Source organism: Falco peregrinus, chromosome 13, assembly GCF_023634155.1.
Source record: "Falco peregrinus isolate bFalPer1 chromosome 13, bFalPer1.pri, whole genome shotgun sequence".
In the NCBI taxonomy this organism is placed as follows: domain Eukaryota; kingdom Metazoa; phylum Chordata; class Aves; order Falconiformes; family Falconidae; genus Falco; species Falco peregrinus.
In genome coordinates, this window is record NC_073733.1 from 8,150,267 (window position 1) to 8,173,081 (window position 22,815).

The window sequence follows — 22,815 nt, forward strand, 5'->3', positions numbered from 1 at the left end:
AGTTTTGCCGGGTGCATGCCAGGGAGGAGGTACAGCTTTCAAGGATGAGGTGGGAACAAAGATTACAAAAAATACAGCCTCTGCAGAGGTGAGCTGGAACTTTGTCACCACGCAGGTAAATCTTGCTTGTAGGCTGCAGCCAGGGAGTAGGTCAAGTCACTCCTCCGAAGAACGGGTTCTGCAACCAAAAGGCTATGATTCTGCTGCTTGCAGAACTGGGCACCACCTGCGTATCCCTTCAGCTTCTTCCTTTTTATTCCTACGGCAGCAGCTGCTGCTTCAAATCCTAGCTCCAAAAGCACAATGCAGACACACAACCTCAAATTGGAGAGAGATTGTTCCCTGCAAGAGTTTTGTTGCTCAGGACAATGCAGTGCACAGGTTTTGCTAGCTGAGGGTTTGCCAGACCTGGTTTCCTGCCTCTGACAGAGCTGGGAACTGTTGGATAATTAAATATATCGTCTACCCTGATGTGCTCTCTGTAAAAGGAATGTAACGTTACTCTAGGTCACAAGGGATCCTGCACTGAAGTCCTGCAGTTAAAATATCCAGCTATGAAAATGACTGTATAATACATAGTCTTTCTTCCAACCTGTATTTCAGATCTAACTTCCTTCCCTGCTGAAATTTCTCAGAAAAAGTTACAGTCAACACATCTTTCATAAGAGTTGGAAGTGGGAGGTGCCTTGTCTGCAAAGCCATTTTCACAAAATAATTCCTGCCCTGAAGCTGACAGATATATCTCCAGCAAGTTAGTAATGTATGTCAATAAAAACAAAATTGAGAGTACTGACATTTTTCTATGTTGCTGTTACAAGCCCAAAAAATATGTTGAGTTGTCAGTCCAACAAGTTTTTTTCACGTTGAGCAGATCTACATCTAGAACTTGTTTGGCGTGACCCACAAAATGCATAAATCTCATCTGCTGCCACATGTTAACCCAGCTGCCAAGTGCTCTAGTACACATGACATCCAGCAGCAGCTGGAAATACTGAGCACAACTGGGTACCCCTGCATTAATGGCATCACCTCACCCTGCATCCCGCAGCACTGAGGATGCCTGCGGTGGGACAGGAAAGGAGCCTCTGCTGTACCAGCACCACAGCAAAGCCCAGCCCCTGCCTCGCTTTCACCCACCCAAGCAGCCGGAGTATGATTAAACCAAGTTGCACGTCTGTAAGTTATGTTTGTATAACAGGCTTGTGATGAAATACTGTTGCCTGTGCCTTTGCTTTTTCCTGCTAAGCCAGGAATGTGTTTTTCCAGCTGTGTCACAACATGAGATTTCAGAGTGCTCTTGCACGAAGTTTTGCAGCTGTCTGCTGCCCTCTGATCTTTTCACCTCCCCACCAAGGTTTCTTTTTTTGGCATTTCACGTGATTGCCCCAGTCTTGACTCAGCAGTTTCCTGCAGCAGCATTTAATGGTTTGGTTTCCTACTACCACCTCCTCCAGAAACCCAACAGCTCAGAAACACTGCCATCTGCTCAGAGCAGTAGCAAACCACAGCTTTCACGTGTTTTAGATAATAAGCTATTTTTTTCAAAAACAGCACAGCAGAGCTATAGGCAGTCATCCCTTTTCCACCACTGAGCAGGCAAGCATACACAGCTGAAGCACTGCAGATGTCACGCTATACTGACAATGTATGGTCTTTGTTATGGTGTCTGGATCACAGCAAATCCTTATTCCCCAGGCTGCAAACTAGGGCTGCACGAAAAGGAAAACTTTGGCGAATACCTGTAACTCTCAGTTGCTGGCACAGTCCCAAGAAGGTCCCTGTGATTCATCCCCCTCTGCCAAGTGAATCCGTGACCTCTCCAGCTAGCGTTAATCTCTCCCTCTTTCCATCCCTCACGTGTGAAATGGTACCAAATCCTCTTGGAAAGGAATAATTGGTTCTGCTGTAATCTTGCCCCTGGAAAACATACAGAAAATACTCTGTTTTTTAAAAAGACATCTAAAAGAATGAATAAAAATACATTAGAACAAAGTAGTGATTACTGCATGTCCTAGGTATTATCTCTTTCTTTTTATCACTGTACTCTTCTGCACCAGAGATCAGGAATATTAGTGCTTCATTAAACACTTAAACTTTTCTTCTGATCACACACATTCACCAATTTTTACAAGTCCCAGGGTGAAGAAAAGTTTGATTACAGATATATCTAACCAGTCAAAACTGCTAAAGGATTCACAAAGGATTACCTATATGCTAGACAGCAAAGATATGGTGTGAACAAACATCACAGAACAGCCTATACATTTGAAATTAGGCATGAATTTATATTCCTTGATGAACCAAAATTTTAAAAAGAAATCATAAGGTGTTGCATATTTGTTCTCAGTATGTGTAAATATCTTCCTAAAATTAATAACATCAGACTAAGTATACCACACAGTAAAAATGTAATGCCTACAGAAACATTACAGTCCTCATTTTCACATCCAGCAATAAACAAAAGGAATGTCTTAGAAAACAGGATCAATTTGTCATCCATCAGTGACTCCCAAAATCATGGCAAATGCAAAATCATTTATCTGTAGTAAGCAAAAAGGTAAGGCATTTTCTTTGCATCCTGGTAACAATCATTCACACTTCCATCGTTAAAGGAAAACAGCTGATTATATGAGTTTGATCTTATGTTACTGAAGTCTGATAAATAGGATACAGTGGGTATTTGTTAGAGCTTGAATCCTACAAGTACTGAATATAATAGCTTTCCATAGAATTTAAGGGGAATCGGACAACATCTGACCCCCAGCCACTGATATTTTTTTTTTTCCCTAAGGAAAGCTGGAGGAATTGTTAAACAAGAGAGGAATGGAGTTTCATCTTGCTCCCTCCAGGGCTACAAACAGGAGATAGGCTTTGGGAACTGCCCAAAAAATCTGTTTAGGGAGAATAGTGCCAAAACCAAGCTTCTGTCATTTGGCTGGGCAAGAGCAGACTATCACTGTGCTAATACAAGAGCACATTGTTTTTAACAGCCTTTTAACCCATTCAGATGGCTGGAGCAGGTGGGCTTCCTGGGCAGACTTCATCCTGTACATGAATGCGAGGCACTGGTACCAACTCCCTGCAGGTAGAATTTCACCCTCTGGTTTCCCCAAGGCTCCAGGCAAGGACAGAAATCCTTTGGGCAGCCTTTGTGGCTGCCTTATTGCTGCCCGCATTGTCGCTAGGGTCAACCTTGATATACACGTCACTGGCACATCAGTCTCTCCTGTGATATTCTGTGACAATAAAAATAAACCACCAGTTCACAGTCTCTGAATTTATACAACTTCATCTTTCTGCTAAACTACTCCTATAGCCAGTTTGGCATTGACTCAACTGAAAGCAGGATTAGCCTATGTATCGGTTTTCCATAGCTTCTAGGAACTGTCCTCTCATTTATCTTGACTGACACAGCACGGAAGAAGCAAGCCTCTGAATAAAAAGTGCACCTGCTAAGATTATGTTTAAAAGATATAATACCACGAAGTGCCCGCGGAAGGAGACACAGGGAGGGCAAAGCCAGCAGGTACAAACAAAATCAAGAGAATAATCTGTATTCTGATATTAATCATTATTATTTCTGGTGCAAAACAATGTCTTTTTCATTACACTAAATTATATAAACTATACTGTACTTTTAATCCCACACCAGTTGCTACATTTATTCTGTGTTATTAAACAGATTTGTTTGTTATGATAGCTACCATTTGATTTCTTTTTGAGCTTCAGTAAATTGGCATAAAGGAAACAACATAATCAGTCTTCTGTTTATGTCTGCAGAACATCTAGCCATTTTACAGTCTATTTCCCATGGGCAAGCAAGACATCAAAATATTCAGGGTCCTTCACTGAGAGCAAGGGGGTGTTTGAACATACCGATGTTTACACAAAAAGGTACGTGTCCTGAAGTAAATGTTCCAGCTGATACAAAAGGTGACGTTCCACCACACACACTGCCTGGAACATACCAATCATTTGCTCCTCCTCTGAATAATTAAAGCCTAATTCAATGTTTCTCTCCAAACAGTCAAATCCTCTTAATGTAATTGGTCCTAATTTCCTGAGAGATCACTTTTTCAAAACAGGACTTTGCACTAAACCGGTGAAGCCTGAGGAAATGTAAAAGCCGCAGCAGCAGGACTCTCCCCAGCCTCTGAAATGCCCCATTCTTTGCAGTGGAGCTGAGAAAGACGGAAGACTTGCTGCTTTCAGAATTTGTGGTTTTGTCTGTGCTGCTGTTACTGGATACTCCCACGCAGCCTACAGCAAGTGCTGGCTCAGTTATTAAATATAAAGTTTATTTCTTCAGACAAATTTTCAGTAAATGAAACCCAAAGGCTAAATAAAAAAGTTATTCTAAGTATTTTGAAAGTATTGAATTTCGATATTCACATGCAATGATGCTTAGACAAATGCATGTGCTGGTATGTAATATGCATGATAAGACAATTCTAGGTGCAGTTGTTACCGAAATCTCGGAATAATGAACTTATCAACACCAATGTGATGCAGATAAGCAGACACTTCTTTATTAACGGCTGGGTGCGCAAGTGAGTCCTCTCACGATCAACGCACACCAAGTTTCAAAATCATACACCTTATATAGGACTTACTCATACATATTCATTAAGTATTCATAGTATTTCCCAAAAATCATTAACATACTCCCCTCCCATATCCGATTCTGCACAGTAAAGGTTAGAAAGGTCTAGAAATGGGTCTGGGGTATTATTCAGGTAGGCAGTACATGAGTGGTCACGATAGCCACTGCCGGAATTACCTTTTACCTACATTCACTGTTTCTTGGCAGGTAACTACGAGTTGCTTCATTCGACTCTCCCCAGTTCCCATTAATTCTACATTTTGACATCTCCTAGGTTACACGTAGATACTGTATCCAATCATGCATTCAATCACGAAACTGTTATCTAAGTTCTAAACATTCCTACTAGGTGATTCTGACCCTTGGTACGGGCTGTACAGAGGATTTCATAGCAGCTGTCAGTTGCTATGCAAACACAAATTCCACTAAAGTATTTCTTATAACTCTATATTCCTAATCAAATGTGGTTAATTAATTCTAACTAATAGCAGGTATGTAACACAGTTATTAAGCACAAGAAGAAATGCAAAGAAGCGGCGAATGTGTTTGACCACGCAAGTGTTTGCGCGTGGAACCCCCATGTGTATGATGCACTGGTTTCTGTGGTGGTCCTGACTCACCAGGTTTGGTTTAGTGATACTTTTTGGAAAAGTACTGTATTGCAAGTATACAGCTGAGAGTATTCAACTGACATTTAATCACAAACGGCATTATTTCAACTTCCTCAAGACTTTATAACTGCTTTCCTAGCAACACTGTCTATGCTCCCACTGTCTCGCTCTATCAGGTCAATGTGTTCTACTGTCTTCCTCAAGAGCTTTCACTTTCTTCCCCCATGATTGGGCATGTCTCTTAGTGCCTGAGTGTTCAAAATACTATTTGCAGTTCTCCCACGGCATCAGAAATGGGAGCATGTTACTCCAGGACAGCCCTTCCTCCCCAAGTCTAGAGTGCTGGTCTCCTCGGGCAGCTGAGCACCTGCCTGCCATTTGTCTTGCTGTCCCCCAGCCCCAATGTCTTCTTCTATCTCCCCTTTCTTTGCCAAGCCAACCTATCTCCCCGCCCTGTGCCCCCAGTCAATACTCCACAGGCTGCAGTACAACACCCATCCTTCCAGTCTCAGATCCACCAGGCTTCTTGTCCACTCGGGTCTTCCCCCCTGCACGCCGCTGGCTCTTTTCTCCCCGGTTCGCACCCAGCAGCTGTTATCCCCCCTATTCCTTCTGCGCCCTATTCCACACTGATCCACCACCACTGCAGAGGCCCTGGTCCCACCGCAGAGCTGTTACCGGCAGGCTGCTGCCTGGCTGGGGGCACAGGCTGGGGGCACCGCTGCCCGGCCCCGGGCATGGGGGGATGGCAGGGGTGGCTGGGCCAGGTCGGGCGCAGTGCGACCCGGGACAGGGCCGTTCCCTCAGGACAGGACCGGCCCCTCGGGACAGGGCCATTCCCTCAGAACAGGGCCGGCCCCTCAGGACAGCGCCAGTCCCCCAGGACAGGGCCTGCCCAGCTCCTGACCCGGCACGGCAGCGCGCTGCCAATCCTGAGGTAATTTAGACCCTTTTTTTTAATCGTAAACAGCGAAAGTACCTTAATTCTTTATTTTTTTTTTCAACGACAGGCCCTATATTAAACTTCTGGGAAGGGGCACCTCCCCTCAGCTCTCCCGGCCTCCAGCAGCCCCCGCGGGGCTAGCCCAGACTGCCCGCAGACTCCCCCGGCGGCAGCGCAGGCCCGGGGCCGCCCCCACGAGCCGGCTGGGCCCGCCCGAGGCGGCGGGCGGCGAGCGCCCCGTCCGCGAGCCATCGAATCGAGAGGCGCGGCGCGGCGATTGGCGCGCGCGGGCGGCCCCGCCCCTCCCGTCACATGACCGGTGGCCAGGGCCCCGCCGCACCAGCTCGCCCCCGCCGCTCGCTGCCCGCCGCCGCCCGCTGCCGGCAGGATGGGGCCGCGCTCCCCCTCTGCTGCCTTCTCCGCTCTCTTCTTCCTGCTGCTGCTCGGCAGCTCCGGTGAGCGGGGCGGCGGCCGCCCCCGGGGCTGCGGGCGGTAGGGGGTGGGGGGGGGGCAGGTGTCCCCGCGGGCGCGGGCCGCCCCTCCCGCTTCGTCGCACATGTGACGCGGTGGCGGGGGGGCTATGGGCCCGGCACGGGCCCGGCGGCGCCTCAGCTCAGCGGCGACTCCCCGGGGTCGGTCCTGCAGTGGGGACTGGGCCGCCTCACGCCGCGCTGTCACCCCCGGGGGGCAGCGGGGGCCGGGGTGCGCCACGGCGGCCTGGCGGGGCCCTGTTGTTGGGGAGGCCGGGCCGAGCCGCGAGCCGGGCGGCGGACGCGTGTGTTTCACCGGCGGGGCCTGGTGGTGTTTCACCGGGGGTGGCCTGGCCAGCCGGGAGCCGCGGGGGCCGGCCCTCAGCGCTGCACCGCAAAACGGGCGGTGGGGGAACGCCTCTGTCCGAGTGTCACCGAGTTACGTATCCCACAGCGATAGAAACCTTCCTAAAAATGTCAGGGGGATGTAACGATCCCTCCTTTGGGGCCAGAAATGGAGGATACACGGTGAGGGCACCCCAGGCTCATTCCTTAGAGGCCGACTAGAACTGTACCATGGTGAAACAAATAGGAAGGCTCTGGCCCACAAGCAGCACTTCGTTCAAGGGTTGTGTTCATGCTCTTCGCTTTGTCATCATAAAGCTGATGTTCTAGTTATAATGCTATTTAGAAGCCTAGCTATTCTTTCAGTGTATGGCAAATTGAATTCAGTCCTGAAATAATTTTCTGCTTTGTAATGAGGTCCTCTTGAGTGGTTCTAGAAAATAAAGTGAAAGCAGTGTCTCAATAGCTAATGATCATACCTTCTAGGTTTTCTCCAGTCCTATGCAGTGGAAGTAGATATAAAGGATGCCTCTAATGCTACGTGCCTGTATGCAAGATGGATGATGAGTTTCTTCATAAAATACGAAACAAACAGTAGTGATTATGTAAGTATTTGGAGTCAACTTTTGTTGACAACTGTATTTTGTCCTGTGTACAAGTTTTAAGTATGCTCTTTTACTTGGTGTTTGGGTCTTTTACCTAAGGTGTTTGGGGTTTTACTACTTTTTTTTTTCAAGTTTGTTATTAAGTTTATTCCTACATATTCTTTTTAAAACAAAGCATAAGTTCTCAATTAATAGTACAAATAACTGAAAGTGCCCTGTTGCACTTACTTAAATGGTATACCTGTCAAACTTGATGGGTTTTGTGTATCAGTGTAGTAATGTTCTTAGCCCAAATAGTGAATGTAAATTGCAGCTCAGCATGGTCGAGGCTTACAGCTCAGTTAGATTTGTACTTTTGTCTTGAATGTGATATCATTCTTTTCTAAGTCAGGTGTCAGGGAGACTTTTTCATAATTTTGTAGAATAACCTAAAATAATCTCACTGATCTTGTGCGAGCTTCTAACTCCAGCAGGTTTATAATGTTGTCATGGGGAAGGACTGCTATCTGTGAAAACATTTCAAGTTATTTTTTTTTTCCTAGAAAAACACAACCTTGAATTTGTCATCCAGTGTGACACACAATGGAAGCGTCTGTGGCAATGACACACATGCCGCACTGCTGGCAGTACAGTTTGGCGAAGGTCACTCTTGGAGCATTAACTTTACAAAAACCAATGAAACTTACCAGGGGGACTTCATCACGTTTACCTACAACACCAATGATACTGCTGTATTTCCTGATGCTAAAAGAAAAGGTAATGTGCAATGCAGAATACTAGTTATAAAGCAGTTATGGCCACAAGCTTTAGTTTTTGTATACCTGACTTTGGTTGACTTTCAAAGTTAGGACTAATTTATATAATGTCTTTTGTGCTATGTACAGCCTATTGTTAATCATACCTGCCTACTGGATAAGAATGCAGACTAGTTGGCTTCACTGAATGTATAATTTCTTTAAGTGGAGTGAAAGGGGAGGATTAACTGAACAGCACTGATCAGTGAGGTGCTGCTAGTAGACCACAGGCATATGGAAGATTCATTTTAGTTTGCACGATGTGACCTTTCACCCAGCAAAGCAATACAGCGTTAGGCATTCCATGTACTAATACTTATTAATAATAGGAAAATTTTTTTCCTTAAATAAAAACTTAAGTAAAAGGGGTCATGTTTATAATGGCTTGTCTGGTTCTGGAAGCTTGATTACTTCTCTGCACTACTTAGCACTTCAGGTCAGGACACACAAGTAAAACAATCAAGAAAGGTTAGGATTGTTAAACTTAATTATCTCTTTATCTTTGTCTTAGGGAATTATATAAAACAGAACACTACCTATAAATGTTCTTGTAGTTCATAAGGTATTAAAATAGTTGTACTTTTTTGCAGGACCAGTTACTATTGTTGTAAAGGATACTATGAGTCCAGTTCAATTGAATAATGTCTTCGTGTGTCATAGTATTGAGTCTTTTGAAGCAGAAAACGTAACGCAGATTTTCTGGAATGTTACCGTGCAGGCTTTTATTCAGAATGGCACAATCGGTGAAAAAGGTGAGCATTTTGATTTGTGAATGAACTTTTTTATATCACATCCTAGTGCAGGGGGCAAAGTGCCATAGTAAAAAAACTACCAGTTCCAAGATGTGCTGTGTTGAATCGTATTCATGTAAATATCCTTTAGTATGTCTTTCCTTGTTCCTGGAAAAGTAGATTAGTACAACAGATTTAGTAGTATATAGTAATAGAGATTGTTCCCATGCCAAGGTGGTAATCTAGTGTATTCCAGTAATTGGGGTATTAAAAATAAGCACTTCAGAGCTGCTGTTGCTGTGAGCTTCAAGGTTTTTAACTGACTGCCTTCCATTTTCAGTGGTAGCCTTTGCTTTTTCATTTAAATAGTCCAGAGCCTGTTGTCTCACCTCACAGCTCAACTGCTCAAAAGAGATGAGCATGTTACTTTTCTACAAATGGTGTAATAGGGCTGCTGACTTTGTCTATGGCAAATACATATCATACTTTTATGACTACTTAGCTGTCTTTGTCTGTGTGTTTCACCTCTGTGTTCAGAGGTAAGTAGTACTGCATATACTACATGGATTTGAAACGGTGGGCATTACAGAATTTCTGAGAATAACTGATAGCTGTAAATTGTTTGGAATACTGTGCCATAGCGTTAAGTTTGAGACTTCTGACTTGGTGATTAGCAGACTCCCAGGGAGCCTGGATTTCAGCAGAGGAATTGGTGTCTGTATTGAACTGACCTCTGAGTTGTAAGACTTTAATAAAATCTCAGCACTGAAATGGTGGTTAAAATATCTTTTCAGAGTCTAGATGTCCTGCTGATACACCTACTTCTGCACCTACTGTTCCACCTACTGTTGCCAATGTAACTACTGCATCTACCACCACTTTGTCACCTGCTCCAACCACTGCTCCCAAACCTGTGGAGAATCCAGACACAGGAAACTATTCTCTTAAAAGTGGAAATAAAACTTGTCTTCTGGCTACTGTGGGTCTGCAGCTGAATGTTTCCCATGACAAGGTACTTCTCTTCTTCTGTTTTACAAGAGTAGAAAGGTTGTTGTAGTTATTTGGTATGAAATCAGAGTGCAGGGTATTTGCTTTGTACGCTGCTGGCTGTCCAGAACTGCTTTAAGTATTGTACATAGCACCTCTCTGACATCAGAATAGTTTTGTGGTGTAATATTTAGCTTCAAAACCTGATGTGGATTCAGCATAACTTGTTACTGGGAGTACCTCTAGCATCATTGGAAGCCTGGAACTTTCTTTGCTCTTAAAGGCTGTTGGTCCCTGCAGATCCTGTCTTTCCCCACAGAGGGAGCCGAAGGTAGCCTGTTGTGTTAAGTCAACAAAACAAAACTTCACTGGGCAATCTGTGTGCTTCAGTATTACCAGCATGTAAACTTAACTTAAGTAGCCTTGGTTCAGTAGTAGCCAGGCTCAGTCTTCCTGCTGTAATCTTCATGACAAGCTCTTCTAGCCTAAGACTGCTGCGGACTGAAACTCTGTATTCCTAATGGCAGCTGAACATCTTTGATATATGTCTGTATTTCAGCCTGTTCTGATCAACGTCAATCCAAAGACAACTAGCGCAGATGGTACATGTGGTAACACAACGGCGATGCTGAAATTGAATGATGGAAATAGCACATTGATTAGTTTTACATTTGTTGTTGTAAGTAACTTCTTTTAGTTTCAACCAAGTTTCTACTTTAACAGCACTGCATGATGATTGCTCATAGTAAAATCCTTCTGTCACTTGCTGGTGGTAGGCTGTTCCCATGTAGGATGTGGAACTGGCTAGCAGGCCACCTCAGGGCAAACAGGGAATTGGGTTAAAGTAGAACATGTAAGACTGTGTTACCCTTTGTAAAGCACGTGTTCTTAAAGTTAAAAATGCAGAATTGCACACTGACAGTTGGTTCTTGCTTCTTAAACAGAAAAATACAAGTGCAGGTGTACCAAAATTTTATCTGAAAGAGGTGAATGTTACGCTGCTCAACCGTCTGAATGGTTCTGGTAAGAAATAGTATCTATCTTAACACAAGCATAAGCTTTTACTCAATGTCTGTATTTATCAAATACTCCATCCCCGCCCCCCCAATGCTATTAATGCTTACTGTTACTTCCTACTTTAAGTCTTTGAAATTAGGGAAAAAAGTAATAAGCAGAAAAGGCCATAAGAGTTACTTTAAATAGCAGTGTGGGTTCATTCTCTTTTCCTGAAAATTCTGTTAATGGGGTCCCTATAAATTAAGAGGGTTTCCTTATAACTGTTTTCAGTAACATAATTTTTGAGGTGTGAAATACAGTTGTACCAACTCTGGAGCTTTTTGTTTTTCTTAAACCAGCTATTGTCTTTTTGACTGAAGATGCTGCTCTATCTTCCAACCGTTTCTACTTAACTCTCACTGGGAAAAGAGACCAGTCCTTCAAAAACTAAAAAAACCCCAACAAACAAACCCCCCAGAAAAACAAACAAACAAAAAACCCCAAACAAAGAAAGCCCTATGCTTTTGACTTGGAAAAAAGTATGCTGTAAGTTGCTTGTCATGGCTGCTGCAGTTAAAAGGCTACTAAAGCTAAAGTCCTTGTAACTCTGTGATGTTGGGATGAGTGGAGCTACAAGGAAAGCCTAATGTCATGTCTACATGAAGCATAGGTTACTGCTAAGTACTGTGTAACTTCAGGGCATGACTTCTGGTTAAACAGATAAATCACACTTCAGACTACCTGGTTTTTCAGAGCAGTCAGTGATGAAAGAAAAGTTGGCCCCTCTAGATTCAGCTCTTTAGTCTTATGATTGTATTAGCAACTCTTTTGCATTCAAAGCAGGCATGCAAGTTTCCTTATTTTTTTTTTTCCTCCTTTCTTTAGTCATTTCAAGTGCAGATAACAACAATTTCAGCAAGTGGGATGCTTTCCTTGGTAGTTCTTACATGTGCCGGAAAGAGCAAACTCTTGAAATTAGTGATGATATTCAAATACATACTTTTAATCTATGGATTCAGCCATTCCTTGTGAAGGCAAATAAGTTCTCTACAGGTAAGAGTTCTTCTTTTTTTTTCTTAATTCTTGCAATGCTAGCAAAATTCTTACGTGCTGAAAAGCATCAGTGTTGGGCACAAGCACTTTATTTTTGAAGCTCTTGTTCCATTGTTTTTTGTTTTGTTTTTTAACACATGGAATGAAGAGAAGTTCAGAGACTGACTTTAAAGTTAAGGAAAGCTTTGTTTTCACTTCAAAAAATGTCTGCTAGGTATGCTGATTCTCCTTCATAAAACTTGAAGGAGCTAGAGACACTGAAAAGGAACATAATAAGCATTACCTTGCAGAATAAATTAGAAGTTATCTAATACCATTTTGACATACAGCTTTTTGTAGCTCAAATGTATAAGAAAATGGGACAAAACTTCAGCAGAAGTGTACTTTGGTAATACAGTTAGATGGCTTGTTTCTTTTTTCCTGACAGTCAAAGGAACAGGAGTGTTGGGCGGGGGGGGAGGCATGAACTGGCCAAGCTTCCTTCAGAAGCAGTCTTGAATATCCAGAAGTAAAGAAAGATTCTAAAAATGTTTGTTTGCTGCATTGTCCTGGCCTTCTCTGGGGAAAACTGGAATAGCTTAAATGACCCCTCTCTTAATCTTTAGTGTAACCTGGTCTTTGTACTTATCGATAATACTTTTAGCAGTCTTACCAGACTAGGCTAATCTGCAGGCAAGTAGATCGGGTGCAGGTTTTGAAACAGCTTTTTGTAGGCAGAGAGAGGTCCCCAAATGTATGCAGGGTAAACGGTGTTTATCACAATACATTCTAAAGAGTTAGGGTCCCATTTAACTGTGGTGTTCAATTTGCAGCTAGCTTCCTTCTAATTATAGCCTATTCTTGTTACCAAATCTAGGTCACTTTATTTTTAATGAATAAAAGCACCAGACTTGCCTTAAATATGAAATAGATAAGCCTTGTTCTGTCTTAAAAGCAGAATGCCTACTCCTTTGTCTAGTACAGATCTTGCACACCTGAAAATTTGTACACCATTAGCTTATTCTAGTTTATCAAATGTTCCAAGTGATTATAATGCTTAATATGTGCTAGACTTACACATGAGACCTCTGCAGTTCTTTCTCTCTTAAAGATGTAATAAAACTTGATTTTTGAACACCCTGGTACTAAGGGAAACAGATTTTTATAGCACACTTGGCAAGTATTCTGTCTTTATTTATTCCTTGTTGCAACCTTTTTCTCATCTACAGCCCAGGAGTGTTCGCTGGATGATGACAGCATTCTAATCCCAATTGTAGTTGGTGCTGCACTTGCTGGCTTGATAGCCATTATAGTGGTTGCTTATGTAATTGGCAGAAGAAAAAGCTATGCTGGATATCAAACTTTGTGAATCTAAATGTGATTCCTGTTCTGATTTCACTTTAAACAAAGCAAGTGCAAGTTCTGAAGTCCCCAAAAGACGCAATACCTAGGAGTAATTACTAGCCGCAGGTAATTGGAGTTGAGAAACAAAGAGAGAATGTTTATCTCAAATGAAGCAGCGCTACATTTTTAGTTTTCCTGCTCTGAGAAGACAACGTGGGTTTCATAGCTGTTTTGAAGATGTCAAATACTGGATAAATTGCTAGGCTAAGGATTTTATCTTGCAAAAACCCTAAAGTGTTAAGGAATTATTTCTGCATTTTAAAAATCATAGCCTGAAACAAGAACACATTCTAAACTGATGTGCATTGGGCAACTCCCAGAATAGCATAGAATTTGTACTTGCTTCTCTCCTCTGCGTTCCTTAGTTGTTGTCATAATTGTGGGTTAAGCTGGCAGTGTTAGTCACTATGTTGACTTGTATAGTATTTAACAAGGATTGTACAATGCCCAGTAACAACTTTGTTTTTCATAGAATTGAACTTCAGGCTGGTGATTAAATGAGCTTTTGAAGTGGCAGCAGTAAGTTACTTAGCTTTGACAGAGTTTGAGTAGTTTACTCCTGCCTCAGTGTCGTTTCAGAAATCATTCATATACCCTGACTGTACAAACAAAATGGGTAACCTGTACTTGCCAAATGGTAGATACAGAGGAAGACTTCAGTGCCGTTTTCAAATGCTTTCAAAAAAAGAATTTACTGTTAGGCACTGAATTCTTCATTGCTTACTATACCTTGGCAATCATCTAAAATACTCAACTGAGGTAGTGTTCTGCTAAATTAATGCAAGCTTTTTTGCTGGCATCAGTTTAAAGGGAATAACCTTTCTAAATATTCCAGAACTTTAAAGTGCACTTAACTTTATATCCTACTCTGCACAGAACTAGTCTGTCTTGTTGCTTTGAATGACCATTGTTTAAAAAAATGCTTTTGTTTAATGAGCCAGTATCTGTTGTTGCAGCTTGAGCTGTCTTTAAATCTTCCATCTTGGATGGTTCTCTGCTGATCAAAATTCACATTATAACTGCCTGCCATTGGCATTCTGAATGATTAATGTACTTTATGTTTGATTGTTTGCTGTGTAGCATTTATTAATGTTAAGAATGCAAAAGCCAAATGAGTCTGAGATGGACCCATAACACCTGTTTTTCCTTGCTGTATGGAAAGGATAACTAGCTTAAGTGCAGTGCGACCGGACTGTTCTTAAACTGCAGCTCTGTAGAGACTTAACCTTTGCTGCACTACTTTTTTCTGGCCTCCTTGTGCTGTAATACATAGTTTTTACTGCATGGAAAAAAAAAAAGTCTTTTAGACTTTTAGGTAAGTGTGGCTTTTTTTGCATATGTCATAACATGAGCTGCCTAAACTAGTTATTTAATGAACATAACATTGTTTCCCCCTTTTAGAATGAGTTTACTCTGCATCAAAGCTGGTTTAGTGTTTTATTAGTGTTTTCTAGGGTTGTAGAGATGTCTGTGGCATGTTTGTATACAAATCATAAAATACTTTCAGTAATTTTTTTTGTAAAAACAGTTTTCTCTTGACACTAGCCAAGGAAGCAAGTATGGGTGGATAATGCTTACTATAGCTTGTAGTCTACAGCTTGAATTTTGCATCAGTTACTGAAATTCATTTTAATGAAAGTTGGGAACTACTTTAAGTTTAACCCTGAAACAGGCTTCAAGACTTACCATTTTAATTAAACAAAAATTAAAAAAAATGGATCTAACGACTTTGGTATTACTATAGCTCAAATGCAGAAGTTCAGATAAATTTTTAGCACTTCTGTGACTGATGTTCAGTGGCACCAGTTACACTTGCATTTCTGTTAAGGAGTAGTTACCATGCTGGATTCATCTGACCATGCAAATTTTTGCTGTGCAGTTTCTAAGTGACAATATAGAAGATAAGTGCAAACTGTTCCCAAAATTCAACAGTACTGGAAGTATGTTTGGAAAAACCTGCTACTTAATCTTCATTTACAAGTATATTGGCTAAGAGATTAAAGTACTCCTAGACTGATGTGCAGATAACTGGTTTAAAAAAAACCAAACAATAATCTCAAGTTTCACCTGACTGCCTGTTGTTATAAAACCACTAGTTTACCTGTATGTATTGCACCGTAGGGAACTGTCAACCTGTTCAATATGTGCTCTAAATAATAAAGATTGTTCTATTTCTTAAGGAAACCTGTTCACATTTTTTTTTTAACTAATTTGAAAACAGACATCTTGTACTGTCTTTTTTTTTTTTAAAAAAATAAGCTAAATGAGTAAGGTCAACTTTGAATCAGTCTATATCTGAGATCCTGTTACACAGCTGGTGAAGGCACTCCTCAAAGAGTCCTCTGTCTTAATGCTTTGTTTTGTAGCGTATTGTGAATTGTGCTTGGGTACAATCCACTAGCAGAAGACAGCTTGGGAACTAATGGAGACACTGTACATCTGGTTCATCATTAGAAATTTGCTTGTAAAGGTTTTTGTCAGTTGTAGTTCCCTCCAGACCAGGTGTTTTTGATTGATTTTGCTAGTCATTTGAAATGGGTGTACAGCTGTGAACGGTTCAGTGTCTTCTAGCAGTTGTCTTGGAAAAAGAAATATGTCTCTACATTCAACAGAAGTGTTTAGGGAGTCTTCTGGGAATTGGTTAGTAGCTTCATCCTTTATGGCAGAAGCTCTGATGCTGTCTGTGCTGCCAGTTCTTCTGGTAACAGTACTACTATATACTACTTGTCTGTATCGAGAGGCACTGCTCTTCCCTTTACCATACCTCTTCCTGTGAACTCTGGTCATAGGACAAGAGGAAAAAGATGCAGTCTAATCAGATATCATCTTCTTGAGTCTAGCCTGAGCTGCTTATATAATCACTGTTAAAGCTCCCTTCTTATCTGCTACACAAAGTCAAAGTAACGTTAGCACCTTGCTGAAGTGTCAGCTGAAGCTTTTTTAACGTGAAGAAACACACAAATATTTTTGTAGGCTCTTCTTAAAGAGTTCAACAGTGGGGTTCCTAAGGATGTAAATCTGTCTAAAGTAAAATTAAACTACAATGGGATTGCAGGCATCAAATTCTGTCAAATTGTTAGTACAAGTCAGTCTGTAAGAGTGTGACAAAACTTTGAACAAGCAGGAGTTGCTGTTGTCCTGTAGTAAGTGTAAAGACTGGGGGGGGGTGTTTATGTCAAAGCATTACTGTTTTTACTGTAATTGTCTTGTTTGTCTGTCTATATTGTTGGCTGTTCTGGAGACTTGCAATATCTAGACACTGGAAGACTGGACTTTGTGGTGTACAGTAATGTTAAATCTACAGTAATAGGCAGAGACGTGCTTTTCCAGAAAGTGCATCCTGGAGCTGTGAGTCTGTTAGTTACGATGTTTGGGAAGGGGAGCTATTGCTATTGTATTTTGGGGAGGGGAAAGAGGGGTCAGGGTTTTGCGGATGACTGAATGATGCCCTGCTGGGGAAAGGCATAACTTTTAAGCAATTGGAGGGAGATCATAGTGTTAAATACTTCTACTTAAATACATTTCTATTTCAGACTTGCCCTTTTTCTGTTCAGCTGAAGATTGCAGCCCAGAGGTAGACAACTTCATTGTACCCGTAGCAGTAGGAGCAGCTTTGGGAAGATGATTTGTCCTAGTGCTTGCTGTGTTGGTTACAAGAAATGCTGTAATATTGGGTAGGAATAGTTTTAAAATGAGCAAGTTTAAGTCTGTTTTTTAAAAAATTGGACTCAAAGGGCTGCTTGTTTGCTGAGTCAGGCAAAAGTTTGTTAAAAACAAGCCTGGTTAAGCAAATGATGCAGAGTGTGTTGTCATAGGTTCAAACATAAACTAACAACTTTGACTATGAACTAGAACATATTCTGTTGATGAATTAATTCCAGTTCTTCTAAAATACTACACTTTAAATTTCAGAATAGTAAAGAGGTGCAGTGGCATTATGTGAGTGAAAATAGTTTCGTTCTGTTTTGTGAAATTAGCATTAACTTGTGTGCACTTGTGGATGTTGAGTGTTAATGTATATGATCTATCCTAGACTGTGGTTTGTTTTGATTACTGTTGACTGTGCCTTATATACAGTTTACTAAATATTAAAATTATGCTCTAAGATACCAAGATTTCTGATCTTGTAGCGTAAAGATGCCATGCTAGTACTCCTCAAAAGAAGCTTTTCCAGCCAATGAACACCTTTTTTAAAATCTATTTATTTTAAATTTACCACAGTGTTCTCTATTGTATAGCACGTACCAATAAAAAAAATAATGGGGCTATCAGTTGCATCTCATGATTGGAATTAAAAGGAAAGCTAGCTTTTATACTGAGGCTACAAATGCTGGGGGCCAAGATTCTTTTTTTATTTTGAATGGAGACGCATTCAACCAAATAACATTGACAAAGCTATTCCTCCTGGCCTGAGCGTGGAGTCTGCTTGTCATGATATACCGCTACGAGGTTCTGCATGTGAAGACACTTCTCTGAGGCATCTAACCATTGTACAGTAACAGTGCATGCATAGATGCGTGCAGCAACGGCAGCAAACTGGAGAGAGGTAAAGGATGAAATGTCCCTGGTGTGAAACTAAACCTTTTTTATCCTGGGAATTCCTTGTAACAGTGAAGCAGTGTGATGTGTTTTGCAGCAATCTCCTTCCTTTGAAGAAGAGAAAGGGCATTTGTCACTGCCTGCTGGGCACCTTTCATCCTTAGCAGTTTCGATCCTGTTTAGTGTTAATGACCCATTATCCAGCATGCAGTAGTTAAATTGTGTATGTTGATCTTTGGTGAACAAAGATGATTAAACATCAAATGCAGTTATCTTTTTAAGATGTTTAAATGCCTTTTCAGTAGTCAGAATAGTTTGAAATAGCTCGTTGTATAAGGTCCGTATTTCCTTTCCTCTTGTCTTTTCCTCCCAAGCGTTACTCTGCGTGGCAGTAGGTGCCTTCAGATTGTGGGTGCCAAACCGTGTGGTGTTTTCTTTCCCCTTGGCTGAAGGTTTTGTATAGCCTTCGCGGGGTGGGGGTGGCGGGGAGCAGGGGTGTACTGGGCTGTAGAGAGCTAAATTGAGCTAGTAAATTCTCCCTAACTAAGGCTGACAGAGGCTGATGTGGTTTAAATACTTGTTAATAGCTGCTAACTTTTGCTAAAGCATTGGATTGTGTGCATGACCCTTACTCCGCTCTAATATAAACTAAAGCAAAAAGTTTTATAAGGAGCTCTGCTTTATTAAAGGCATGTAAGTCAAGCACCCTTACCGTGCTGAAGCAGTACACAGACGCTGTGTCATATCTTGCTAAACATCTTGTCTCAGCACCACACCAGTGGAGCTCTGCCCTCTCTACAGATGAGAAGAATGCCAAGCCCTGCCTCTGTGTCAGAGTTTGAAGTCAGGTCCCAGTGTAGCTTGCTAATCCTTGCATGTTTGTATCAGCAAGGAGTTCTTTGTGTTTTACAACCTGTGCATCTAAAACCACTGCAGCATTACAGCTGTCTCTTTTTCTCCTATGTTGATTTCAGTAAGGTCTGCATAGTTGTCAGCTGAAACTGATAACCCTTCCCTTGTGTTTTTGGGTGGGCAGCTTTATTTTCAATCAAGAGAGAGCCTTTCAGTGTTTTCCGTTTGGTGCTTTCAGCATATGTCTCTTGTAGTGTTGAGTAGGTTTCTGCTTTGGTTTGCTGTTACTTTGTACCTAGAACCTAGAGAAGTGCTGGTGACCAGGGTTTGGGAAGTCACTTGGAAAAGTAGTAATATATGGTCTGTCTGCCTGTGCTGCTACACTTCTGTAACTGAGCTGTGAGCAGCAAATGCCTGTTCAGGCTGCTGTTGTGTCCTCAGTTCCTGATCAGTGGACTGCTCGCTAGAGGAAGATGGAATTAAACATACAAATTGGAAGTAGTGCGTTACCGATACAAGTGATGTGTGTGCTATATATGTCTATCTTTCTATCAGTTCTTCACTCAATACTGATTTTACTGTAGATGCATTATTGTATCCAGTACAGCATAAGTTCTCAAAAATGTCTGTTTGCTCCTTGCTTGCTTTGGTTTCTAATGCTGGATTTCCTTTACTAATTTATTCTCCCTTGCTTTTTTTTTTGTTTTTCTTCTTTCTGCAGCTGAAGAGTGCTTTGCTGATTCTGACCTGAACTTTCTTATTCCCATCGCAGTGGGCATGGCACTTGGCTTCCTTATCATTCTTGTCTTTATATCTTATATCATTGGAAGAAGAAAAAGTCGTACTGGCTATCAGTCTGTATAATCTCTTAATTCCATCTCTGTTGCCACCTTCCCTGCTTTTCTCCTTTTCCCAGATTCCCTGATTTGCCCCTTTGAAAATAAGAAAAATTAATTAATAGTTTCTTTATTAAAAAAAACAACAAAAAACTACTTAATGACAGAACAATGTGCCATAAGTCTGAAGATGAGTTGCAGAATTACTTGAAACTACTGTACGATTTTGAAGGAAGTGTTCTGAGGACCATAGAATTGAGTAGGGTTGATGCGTGTCCACATGAGAAATGTGTGCTTGACTAAAGAAAAAATCTGTGAAACTTTTTATTTCTGTTTCATCTTTTTACACGAGAAAACTTCTAGTTGCATACAGCTTATCTTGGATACTGCTGAAGCCAGAACCATAATTAAAGGTGTGAATGCTATGTCAGAAGGGACTTGTACATGCTATGGGAAAATGAATACCAAGCTCTTAACAGACTTCTGTGAGGAACTTGGCATGTGGCTGTCGGCTTTTTTTCATTAGCAGCTTGTTCTTATGAATTGGTCTGAATTTCCTCTTCCTTCTGAATGTAAAGGTAGTACCTGATCTCTTTAATACTAACGTAGTATGAGAAGAACATCTGATTCTTCTAGCAAATTAATTCATTTAACATCAGTATGGAGAAGTTGACTGCTAACAGATGTTAAATAGCCTTGCAAAAGCACGATGTCTTTACTGTCTTCATTCACCAAGTTAAGGCTCAGTCCTGGAGAACTTCCACTAAGAAAAGCCAACAGTCCACTGAAGGAAATGTGTCCTGTGCTATTTTCTTGACTGTGTTTTCCCTCTTGTTCTGAGCTCAACTGTGGAATGAGGGCGGGAGGCTGGAATTTCGCTGGCTGCCGTTTGTCTCAGCTTTGGTTGTGTGCGCATAAAGGAGCTACACAGCGAGTTGCTACTCAGCCACGTGAGGCTTAAAGACCGCCTAAGAACACAGATTGTTCAGAGATCCCTGCCGTTCCTTTGTCCAGCTTTCATGGGCTGACAGGGAGCACCGAAAAGCTGTCATCTAGGCATGCAAGTGGAGATAGAAACCCAGTCTGTTTTGATAGGATTAATCTGCTTTTAATCTAATTATTGCTCTCTCTCAAACAACAGTTGAATAGGGTAAGAGCACGAAATTTCTGGCATGAGGAATGCTGATCGTAAAGCAGAAACTAATATTTATCTATATGTAGTGAAGAAAGTGACTTCCAAAGGAGTAAGAGCACCTGGCTTGTTTGAAGATGCTTTCTTTGTTGTTAATGCCATACCTTTTGCAATTCGAAGTTCCCTATCTAAACTGTACCAAAACAGAAGCTAGTTGTTTGTGGTTGTGTGCTGCTTCATTCCCATCAGGTTCATGTTGGTAGGGTGAAAGAAGCCTCTTGCTCTTCCAGCCTCTTCGGTCCATCTTGGTAAAAGCCTTCTGCAGCTAGTAAACCCTGCGTTCCGGCTGAGGGATGGCTCAAGAGCTGCCAGGTCTGCAGAGGGCTACTGATGGACATGGAGTTACTGTCCTCTGCAGCAGGTGTTTACGAAAGCTGCTGTAATATTTAATCTTTGTGCATTGAGCCTGTATCTATGGTGTAGGGAAAGCACCTTCAATAATTCACATACACAAAGGAGATGGTCAACACTGATGTTTAAGTAACTCACAATAGCTATATATGCAGGGAAGGGAGATTGCTAAAGAGTTAGTTTTGATGTTTGAGAAATACCTGTATGTTCAGTTATTCTTGTCCTCACTGTGACCAAAGACAAGCTTTACCTGAATCTGACAGAACTGATTTTTGTACCACAAATGGCCTCTTGAACCAAGTTGTCTACTTCTAGGAGTGTAACTTAATGCTGCTGAGTCTGACTTTGTGCTCTGGTTCTGGTTGTCTTGGTCTTTTGTGTTGTACCTTTGCTCTCGCATTACTTGCTCTCCCAGCCGGGGTGGAAGATGGAGAATTTTTTTGAGACTGGCAGCTTCTCAGTAACAAGCACGTGCTTGTTAGTGTGCTGCTTTTCTCTGCTGCCAGCAGATGGATTCCATCTACGGTTTCATGCTCAGATTGCAGATCAAAGTATTTTGCATCACTTTTGCTAGGTTATTTTAGTAAATTGTGGTAATTTCCTAGATCCACACGTATGTAGATATATTTTATATATACATATAAAGTAATATTTTGGGCTTCAATAGAAGTCAAAAATTGAACCGGCACTTTAAGGTTGTTGTAGCATGAAGTGGTGTATACAATTCTCCAGATATTGAAATGACTGTACAAATATGCTGAAAGTAGAATATGTGTATGGAAAATAAACTACAGTGTTTATAAAGCTTTGTTTTAGTGTAAGTAGACATGCATGCCATTTCTGAGAGCTTTTCCAACGGGATTGTCAGCGTGCCTGGATCTGGATGGTGGTGGGAAAAAGGAAACTTCTGCTTCTAAGCTGTTCATGCAGTTATATCTGAATTAGTTTATCTATCTTTGTTGATTGGATCAAAGCGTGGGTCCGGCATCTGTTAAGGGACTGGCTGCTTTATGCATCCTTCCACTAGGCAGGTAGGGAATAGCAGTAAGCAAAGTTTTGTCCTGTTGCAAGCTGGAGAGCTGTTAATTCCATGGCCTGAAGCATGAAGGGTTTGGGTTTAAAAGAGCTAAAGCAATTGGCAGGTGGGGAAATGTTTGTGGGTTTAACTTATTTCTGATGTCAAAGGAAGAGCGGCTACCACAGCAGCTTCTTTCTTGGCAGAAGCCGGTTTCTGTGCCCTTTCAGGTGGGCTGTGCAGGCAGAGTGATTGCGTTGCCCTAGTTCTATCAGTGTCATATGAATAATCACATCTGAGCAAAATTAGTTCCTAAATTTCCTCTGGTTCAGGTTTTTAACAGTTCTTAATAAATAGCTTTTGCCTGATAGTTGTCTGTGATGCTGAGTGGATAGTGGGTCTTGTACTGGGCTTCTGAACTCTTTGGCCACAGAAAGTTTATCAAGTGCTAAAAATTCAAGGATCACGTTATGCGCTGCAAATTCAGTCCCCAACTGGCTGGCACAGGG

The 22,815-nt window shown here is 41.6% G+C and overlaps 1 protein-coding gene across 1 annotated transcript; it reads left to right on the forward strand.

Annotated features, from left to right (window-relative positions):
• The first annotated feature begins 6,454 nt into the window (after window positions 1-6,454).
• LAMP2 (lysosomal associated membrane protein 2) lies at window positions 6,455-22,758 on the forward strand. The gene is given in 10 exon segments (XM_055818371.1): window positions 6,455-6,516; window positions 6,518-6,612; window positions 7,459-7,577; window positions 8,120-8,333; window positions 8,962-9,123; window positions 9,897-10,114; window positions 10,649-10,768; window positions 11,034-11,112; window positions 11,971-12,138; window positions 19,634-22,758. Coding segments are annotated over 10 exon segments (1,365 nt in total). The 5' UTR covers window positions 6,455-6,469; the 3' UTR covers window positions 19,777-22,758.
• The last annotated feature ends 57 nt before the right edge of the window (window positions 22,759-22,815 follow it).